The sequence below is a fragment of the Diprion similis genome, chromosome 8, assembly GCF_021155765.1.
Source record: "Diprion similis isolate iyDipSimi1 chromosome 8, iyDipSimi1.1, whole genome shotgun sequence".
Lineage (NCBI taxonomy): Eukaryota > Metazoa > Arthropoda > Insecta > Hymenoptera > Diprionidae > Diprion > Diprion similis.
Genome location: NC_060112.1, coordinates 22,986,637 through 22,996,114, shown reverse-complemented (window position 1 = coordinate 22,996,114; position 9,478 = coordinate 22,986,637). Strand labels below are relative to the sequence as shown.

General features: G+C 38.2%; 2 protein-coding genes across 2 annotated transcripts; both read left to right on the top strand.

Annotated features, from left to right (window-relative positions):
• The first annotated feature begins 322 nt into the window (after positions 1–322).
• On the top strand, positions 323–2,394 carry LOC124408906 (ADP-ribosylation factor-like protein 8B-A). The gene is made up of 3 exons (XM_046886203.1): positions 323–827; positions 1,143–1,459; positions 1,534–2,394. Exons 1-3 carry the CDS (start codon positions 705–707, stop codon positions 1,652–1,654), a joined length of 561 nt encoding a protein of 186 aa, XP_046742159.1. The 5' UTR covers positions 323–704; the 3' UTR covers positions 1,655–2,394.
• A 550-nt stretch (positions 2,395–2,944) lies between these two features.
• On the top strand, positions 2,945–4,144 carry LOC124408907 (39S ribosomal protein L55, mitochondrial). The gene is made up of 2 exons (XM_046886204.1): positions 2,945–3,086; positions 3,773–4,144. The coding sequence occupies exon 2, from the start codon at positions 3,774–3,776 to the stop codon at positions 4,116–4,118; it is 345 nt and encodes a 114-aa protein (XP_046742160.1). The 5' UTR covers positions 2,945–3,086; position 3,773; the 3' UTR covers positions 4,119–4,144.
• Positions 4,145–9,478: the final 5,334 nt, after the last annotated feature.

Genomic DNA, 9,478 nt, shown 5'->3' with positions numbered 1-9,478 from the left:
GCACCAAAGTGAGTCATTGATTATCGAACAAGTAGAGATGAATTTTACTGCAAGCTAGAAAGTAACTCACTAGTTGCCAAAGTGAGATCAATAGTTAGCATTGGAATAAAAGTATCATGCTAAAAACTGAAAATCTTATACTAAGGAAAATTGCGTTGAAAAAATATCGCCCCAAATCTATCAAGATGACATAAAACACACCGTGACGCGTATCTACCGAGTTGAAATACAGTAACCTGATGTGTGTTCTACGCTCAGTTACATGCGCGCATGGTAACAAAGCATGAGCGATAGGTGAGACAGTAAACTGAGAACCACTGATAAAATCTTCTGCTTCGTGTCAAATTCATCTCACGTTATACAGTGGTTCTAAGGTTCGTACATACCACGCGAGATATTACGCGTAGATACATCGAACGGAGTCTTGTACTAGATAAATTAAAACCGCCCAAGTCACCCTGTTCAGTGCCGTCAATTTCCTTAGGACAAACGGGCTCCGATAAGCTGTTTACCACGAAATATATACGCTCAACGATCCAAACAGATTAGTCACATCGCTGGTTTTCGCTTTCGCGTATGACTAGTGCGGTACACACCTCCCGTTAACCGAGCATCGCATCGGCAGTGCATACAGTCAGACCGGAGGTTGACGTTTCTCGGGCTGAAAATACTGGATACACGTTCGGTGATCAGTTCATTCCAAAATGTTGGCGTTAATAAATCGCATACTAGACTGGTTCAAGTCTCTGTTCTGGAAGGAGGAAATGGAACTCACCCTTGTCGGACTTCAGTACAGTGGGAAAACCACATTTGTCAACGTGATCGCGGTATGCTGACCAATTTATACCTTAACTTCCATAATTTCATTCATATTTTTATCAATCAGTCCCTCCCGTTCCAAGACATTAACTGGCCAACCAATTATGACTCTCAGTTATTCGTTCAGCTCAAAGCTGCTTTGTTCCTTGTTTTCAAAACCGCAATTTGCTGTTAGGAAACGCAATTGAAACCATCAGTGACTTGATCATTTCTATTCCTTCATTCTTCTCACTTCGTTGACAAAATTTTTCCCTATCGAATACCCACCGTTTACTTTTTACCCATGTGAATATAGAGCACACTAAGATAATTGATATTTACAGTCTGGGCAGTTCAGCGAGGACATGATACCAACTGTTGGTTTTAACATGCGGAAGATAACAAAGGGCAACGTGACTATCAAAGTTTGGGACATCGGCGGTCAGCCGAGGTTTAGGTCGATGTGGGAACGTTACTGCAGAGGAGTGAATGCCATTGTTTATATGGTCGACGCGTCTGATCCAGAAAAAATTGAAGCCAGCCGCAACGAGCTTCACAATTTACTCGACAAACCTCAGCTGACTGGTATACCCGTACTGGTATTGGGTAACAAAAGAGATCTGCCACATGCTCTTGATGAGAATGGACTCATTGAAAGAATGTGAGTTGATACGATATGAAATTCAATTTCTTTCCGTATAATTTCATCATTCATTGATTGATCTCTTTTTTTAGGAACCTATCTGTGATCCAGGATCGAGAGATCTGCTGCTACAGTATCTCTTGCAAAGAAAAGGACAATATCGATATCACGCTACAGTGGTTAATAGCGCATTCTAAAAGTGGAGTACGCTAATAATCGACCAATTATTTTGTCATGGTAGGATGAAGAAGGAAGGAGGAAGTAAAACAAGAATCGAAAAACTAAGAATCATGAGAATAAAAATCAGAAGAAAAACTCTTGACAAGGCAAAAAAAATGATTTGGGATCAACAAAAAGAAAGGAATGTTGTCAGCTTATGTTTTTACTCGAGTCATTATAATAGCGAATTCCTTAACTGTAAGCTTTAGCTTTCTAAGTTCGAACCCTTTGAACAATGAAAGTTCGAAGATGCTTGCGCGAGTCGGAATGCTCATATAATATGAATTATGAATTGTAATTACATTAAACAATAATAAGTCGAATGGATATATGTATATATATATATATACACACACATATATATGTATATATGTATATATATATACATACATAGAATAAAAATAATACATTTTTATATTTTTGTTCTTAGGTAATCAATATTATATACACATGTATTTAAAATTTATTTTTATTTTTCTTACTTCTATTCATTTTCTTTTAATCTTCAAAACACATATTCTAAAATTTAAGTGCGTCTTGTCGCTAGCTCAGCTACTCCGTGTACAAATATTGTACATCTGCAATAGCTGACCCGAAAGATCCTTGGACCGCATACATACAATTCTAGTATTATGAACTGAAAAAGAAAAAAATAAAATAAACAACTAATAATTATCGCTGCTAGGGTAAATGATTAAAAACTGATTACTATATCTGTATACAACATACGTGCATACGTAATGTATAACTTAAAAACTTAACAGTGCATATAAATTGATTTAGAATTACATACTAGTATAATATTACATCAATTTAAATATCATTCGTAAAAATATCGTATGACCGTTGTGTTATGTATATATAGAGGAATAAAACAATGTACACCATTTTTCAATGGATGATACAAATTATTTCATGTAAGGAAAAAAAAAAAAAAAAAAAAAACAACTAAAGTTGGAATAATCATACGATTTCGTCAAAGGATTGTTGAATAATTCATTGCTACGCATTGTTGTACATATTTCGTCTACTGTATCGACTGCTTGTAGATTTTTGTCAGATCGCGATGATGAAACTTCGTCGTGAATTAGCCGCGATTACATTTCAATCTCTCTATGTGTACTCAATAAAATGCCAATCGTCGTTTCATATATTCTAACAATGAATATGGGCATCACATTTTCAATGCGGTAACGCAACGCGGTAAATTCGGCTATGCAGGCATGGTGTCAGATTTATCTTACATGATGTTTGCAGGTCTCTGTATTTCGTATATACCGAGGCTGTCATAGATGGCAGTTTTCTCTGATTGGTGGCGCTATCTAAAACGAAAGTTGAAACTTGATGACGGCCGAAAAGTATTCTATGTTGTGCTGAACTGAATGTTCAAGCTTCTCAACCGTGTTTGATATAAAGCAACAAATAGGTAAGCAGAGATTACGTCTAACTATTAATTGTAGTATTTCACATTGAGTATCTAGAAATTTCATTCTATTACAAACAGCTGTAACTCAACCTTTGTCACAATATTACTCATATGCCGTGGACATAACCTTAAAGTTTTGTTATAATTTATAACCTAATGTTTTAGTGATGTATAATGATCATGGTCGTTTTCTACTTAATTTCCGTGAAATTGGAAGAATTGACCAATTCCACTGCTCTGCGTCTCGATCATTTCGAATTCTCGTTAACGCATAACAATGGTCCGTGTGTAAATTACACTCGTTATTTCTATGCAGGTTCATATTTATCGACCGATTATGAGACACAGGAAATTTTAAATATAACAATTCTGAAATTCTGACATAGTTACATTTCATTGTACCTTCGAACACCCAACTTTAATTATGTACGAGAACAAATAGAAAAATAAGTGGGAAAAAAAAAATAGATCAATATCTCACCTCGTCGTTATTTGTTTTGCTGTAAAAGTAAATTATATTCTCAGGAAATTATCGTTGGGCAAACGAAAATAGAGATAGATAGATAGATAGATAGATAGTATCTCAGTAGATATAGATAAATAGAGAGGGAAAGAGAAAAATTAACTTGAATTAAGATGGACTGGCACTTGAAAAGCTTTGAAAAAATAATTCCCGTGCGTTTCAGAATGAGCGGTAAAATTCCGGGACTCCTACGAGTCACGTGGCATCCTCTGCAGACGATTTTACGAGGACTCAACTGCCGCACAGCATCAGTAACAAAAATGCACAGGAAGACGTACGAGAGAATGTATCCAACCATAGTCGTTCTGCCCGATGGGAGTAGTATAAATATAAAATATCATGAGCCTAGACATATAATAAAACTTCCTCTAAATTTAGCGACTTTATCGGAAGCCGAACGAAAGTTAAGGCTCATCGCCCGTAAACCAAAAACTTTTATCAAGATAGAAGAAGATATCGACGATGACGATTTTGATGCGAAGAAGTATCTCAAGTTCGTTAAAAAATGACCCTGTTTGGGATCCGTTGTGATTTAGATTCTGACGTGAATGATTCTGTACGTTATAAATAAAACTAAAAATCAAAAAATCTGCATACTTCATCATTACCACTAGCCCGTAGAGATTTTGGGAAATGTACAGAAGGAAGCAACTTATTTGCAGACCGCAGAAACCATGGCAGAAACACTACGCTTGCCAAGCGGCACAGATTTCGTTGATTCTTTCGACTGCAAAAAAAAAAACAACAACATTCACCATGTTTACATGTCACGATTTTTCGACGCACTGCTTTCACGGTAGTCGGTAGTTTTAATAGGTGCGGCTCGAGTGTTCGAAAGCAAACATGCTGCAGGATATGAACCAAACAAGGACGCTAGCAACATTACGTCCAGAGTCCAAAGATGATAGCGTTCCGATGAGGGAAGCTAACAAAAAATGACTATATGATCGACCTTGAACTTGCGTTGATGAAAGAAAGTAGCCGCTAGCCATTGCGAGATCAGACGGTTATGAAGATCTCACGTGGTTCCGAAAATTTCATATATACACAAGCACGTATGAATGGACCACTTTCAAATCACACGTTGATTTCTCTTCGGTTTCTCGAACCCCCTACGCACGCGAGAACACGCATCTGTGTACAATCGTCGCCCGATTCTCAATGCGTCATTTCAAAATCCTGGTCTCTCGTCTCAATATGTCAATGTACCCATATAATGTCATGTAATTTCAAGGAAGTGAACATGTCTCCAATCCGACAATTGACGCGGATATAATTGGAAAGTTTAACTGAGCTGTCGATAAATATTAAAATTAAAAAACAGAGAATATTGAGCAAAGGATATATCCTGCTTTCATGCATTTATTTTTGTAAAACGGTAACTACAATAAATACGAATGAAAAACGGAGAATTTCATGATGCAGAATGCCGAAGATACGTACGCAGGTACATAACATATGTATTATAACAATTCGGTGACCAGTACAATAACTTTCTCCAATGCTCACGCACCACCCATTCCTCCATACAGCTTATAGAATGATTTTCGCTCTAATGCTAACCATGCCTTTAACTGCAGAGCAAAGACACTAAATGAATTCCCAACCTTATTAACACGCCTCGGCAATATTATACCTATTCACCATGCATCCACATACATGCAGGCCAGGTATGTTTGAAAGTCGACAGTCGCATATTGCTATTAGGCATGTCCTGTATACACTTCTACCTGCATAGAAGATGCCGCAGCGAAAGTGAAGGCATATCCAATCGAACGTTGTTATATCTCATCGCCCTTGAAGCAGTCGGTTCAAGGTATAAGTATGTACATGGTTTCGAGTACAAAAATCGGCTCAGAATCACATGGAATCCAGAATATCGGACAAAGACCAAGAAAAATGTTCCCGATAGAAGAAAGTCGAGGTTGCAATTATTATTGAAAAAAAACAAACATTTTTACCATACTTTTCATTCTGTACGAATGACCTACTTAGCACAATACGATAGAACCATGATTGACGTTTTTTCAACACCTATGTTGTTTGGATTCTAATTTTCACCGAACCATGTACAACGATCGAAAAATATGATCAATTACTGTATGCATGGATTTCGTAACGTGGATCGTCTGCATCATACGTTATATTTTTCTTGCTCAAGGCCAACGCAATGGCTGTGAACAATTTTATTAATCAGTTGTCTACTGAGCTGCGACTAAGTAATCGCAACTTTCTCACAATGATCAAATCGATTACCTTGTTTTAATTCAACTTGATGGCACCCTGAATGGAGGCACTGAACGATGTTAGACTGGCTCTGAAGAAGTTAAACTGTTCAATAAACGAAAAGGGGATTCACATTTGCAGAGATTTGCTTAGGCCCGAGATATCGCGAATTGTATTATAGGTGACTATGTCTTACCGAAATGATGGATGAAAAACTTGAACAATAGAAAGTGTGACGAATCGACAAGACTGGATATAATATCTGTGGTAATACTTTCGTTCAACTTTGGGATTTTCGCGAGCAAAACACCGAGGCACGTAACCGAGACTCAACCACCTATTTAACGACCTTTGACTCGCCTTGTAGTTTTCAGTATCTTACAAATAAATAATATTGCACGCACGTTAGAATGCAGAAGAGATTGTGAGCACTTAATGCAGCGTGCCAGCTGCCTACCCCATTTGCAGTGAAAATCATAAGTAGTCCGTAGTTTCGGACGTGGTGAAACTATAAGTCTGCATGTGTCGCAATACGGACGGTGGAAAAGCGCAGGCCATAGAGGGGGTGTTGAGCAATTTTTAATTAATCGTAGGCCATAACCATAACCGTATGTAAATGCTATGAAAGGTTTTGCAATTACTGATTTTATCACGTGCAGGTGGAATGAAATTGCAACGAAAGTTTGCTGATACAGTTTCAAAGCTTATAAAACATCGGGTATATAATCATATATCTGAATATTTTAAGGAGGTTTAAGTTCTAATTATAGATATACGTTCTACAAAAAGAATTTTTTTTTGTTCCGAAAAAACATTATACATGAATTGAAGCCTGATCGGTTCACGTCACGTTATGCAAAAAAAGAAAGAACGCGAAGCCTCAGTCAGGGAAAATAATCGAAACAATGATTCTGTGCGAGTTATAATTATAAGAAAGGATTTATTATAATTGTTCTGCAAATTTTATGAGGAAAGGAAAAACCTGGTTGGTATGCGACTGGCATAAGATCCGAACTACTTCCTTGGTACATACCGATCTGCCATTAACTATTTGGTATTCAGCAAGTGTTTATCTATGACCGATGATAAGTAGGATATATTCTGGTTCGCATGTGCATCTGACAAATGATGACAAGTAATTTGCTAATGCGAAATTTCATCACGCGCGCAAAAACTACCTCAAGTTCCTAGTAAACTTTGTATTTTCCGCACGGATTCCATGAACAACAATATAAATGATGCCGGCGCATGTGAACGCTTTTGTTTGACTTCTGTTGAAAAACATTCTAGCGTGTCGTGTTTAATATAGGATGTGATGGCTAGATTTCATCCGGCACGCAGCGTTAATGTAAATAGCGAATTTTAAATCGAGGAGAATTTATATGTGTTATTCAATGGAAGAACGCGTAACGTGGCGAAAATGAGTGTCAAAAGTATCATGAATACTGATTTAATTCACGTAATTCAACGAGTCAACAGATTTTATCGAATGGCGTGCTGGAGGCTCTCGGAACGTAATCTTTTTCCTGTTTGCCACGTAATCTCTACCGGATTCAACGTGCAGTTTTACGTTTATGCAACCCCCTGCAGACGACAATTTCCGCAGTTTAAAGTGATATTCGCACTCAAACAGGAATGATAATTAGCGTCCGTAGCATGCGACGAGCCACATACGTAATATTTCCTGCAATAACGTTTCTCTACAACTGATGGATCAGGAAAATAAATGCTCCGATATCTGAGTGCATCAGAAAATGAAGCTCAAGTGGTAATCGAACTTGAACTTCACCATTCGTGTGTAAATAACATTATGGAATGTGTGCGTGTAACGGATACTGCATTCGGCACGAAACTTTATGACTCGAAGAGATTATAACGTTAAAACCTTGGTAAATCAGACAGTCGATTCTTTTACGTAATTCTATCGCGTGGCTTGGGTTGGATTTATTAAAAACTGGAACGCGTTGTACAAAACCTATACGCTTGTTCTGAGTCGTGATTGAAATTCACGTGTCAACAACCAGTTAATCTGCAATATATGCGTCTATTTATGCGATGGTGTCGAAAGTTTGAATCACCCGTGAGTTGAACCGCCGCGCCACGCCGATCAGAATTGTATGTATAATGTGTACCAGGATGTAGGTATCGGCCTTGTTTTTCTTTTTTCATCGCTTATTTCTTTCTTTCTCTCGGAAGATGAAAGCAAAAGCTAAAAGAGTCCGGGAAGACATGGAGTGATTGGTTGGCTACTACCGGGTTGACGTCATCTACCAATCAGCGATCAACTTTCAACTCTTGCTTTCATCTTTCTATACATATACTGCAGTCGAAAGATCCACAAGTACGACAAGTGAAACTCACGCCTTCCCGCAAATCATTCTACTAAAATTTTGCCCCATTATTCTTCAATACTCCTTATGACTTTAAGTACTCATTCACCTTTGAACGTAAGTTCAAAAAATAGACAAAACAACATCCGCGATTATCGTAATACATCAATATTAAATGTCAATCAAAGAGAAACTAAGAAACCAAACAATAGACAAACTATTTTTTTTAATCCAAAACGAATGCTCAATTCTATGAACTCCAAAAAAAGTTAACTATCGGTATGCTCTTGACTATACGCATACGTACACTCCACGTAACGAGTAAATTTCACAAGCTGAATTCTTACAGTTTTTAGGCTTTCGTTGAAGGTGAAATCATAACTGACCTATTCTTGCTGTTATTCTGTCCAGTTTGAAATAACTCTGGTCAACTAACAAGCCCTGAAAATAATAATTATACTCGAAATAAAACTCCAGGCGTAAAAACGGCGGCCATATTGAATTTCTTATTTCTTCCAGCATTTGAATTCCTTTTTCTATAACTGCGCACCTGCGAGCATTGGGATTCAGAGAATAATTACTACACTTCGCGTTGAATAAATATATTCTCATTACCAAGAATGAGTATCCAGCTCCATGCACGTGTATGATTGTGTTTTCGGCAAACTGGACACGGTTGACTGTTAAGGGGTCGCCTGGAATCTCTTCCCCGGGACGGTGGCGTTCGCGGCTTGTGAGCCCTGAGCAAAAGAGTCTGCCTCGTCAAGGTGGGAGTCAGTTCAGTTATAGTAGGCCACCAGGCTTGGGCCCCGTGAGCTCCCGCGGCAACGTTCAACTCCAGCAACTCTCTCTTTGCCGGATAAGGAGGCATAAGTGCAGCGCTCTGTGCGGCGAGTTTAGTTCGACCGAATCGTGGCGAGAGACTAAGATAGGTGAAAAAATCCGCGTTATATGGCCGTTGATCCGTTTTCCGGTACGTTTGATAGGGAGGCCCTTCTTGTTAGGGGGCGATGCGGAGGACCCTGCAGTGCGTTGGTCCCGCGGTCCGAAGACATTATAGCAGCGGAACTTGTGCCTAAATGTTTCATTCGTGGTCACTTCGACAACTGACTTCAATCACCAATGCCGCATTTCAGCTGTTATACAAGTGAACCGGAATACTGAAGAGATTAATACTATAAATGTTAAACTAACTTTAAAAACCGAAGCGTATAATATAAACAAATATCAACGTGATCGGAAGCAGTCGGTGCATTGTCTGTAGCAATTGCGCTTAAAAAGAATTAATAATAATTAGTTAAGAGGCGATGATT

Coding starts and splice junctions, on each gene's coding strand:
- LOC124408906 (XM_046886203.1), top strand. CDS start 705: ATGTTGGCGTTAATAAATCGCATACTAGACTGGTTCAAGTCTCTGTTC. Junction 828..1,142: donor CATTTGTCAACGTGATCGCG/GTATGCTGACCA, acceptor TGATATTTACAG/TCTGGGCAGTTCAGCGAGGA. Junction 1,460..1,533: donor AATGGACTCATTGAAAGAAT/GTGAGTTGATAC, acceptor CTCTTTTTTTAG/GAACCTATCTGTGATCCAGG.
- LOC124408907 (XM_046886204.1), top strand. CDS start 3,774: ATGAGCGGTAAAATTCCGGGACTCCTACGAGTCACGTGGCATCCTCTG.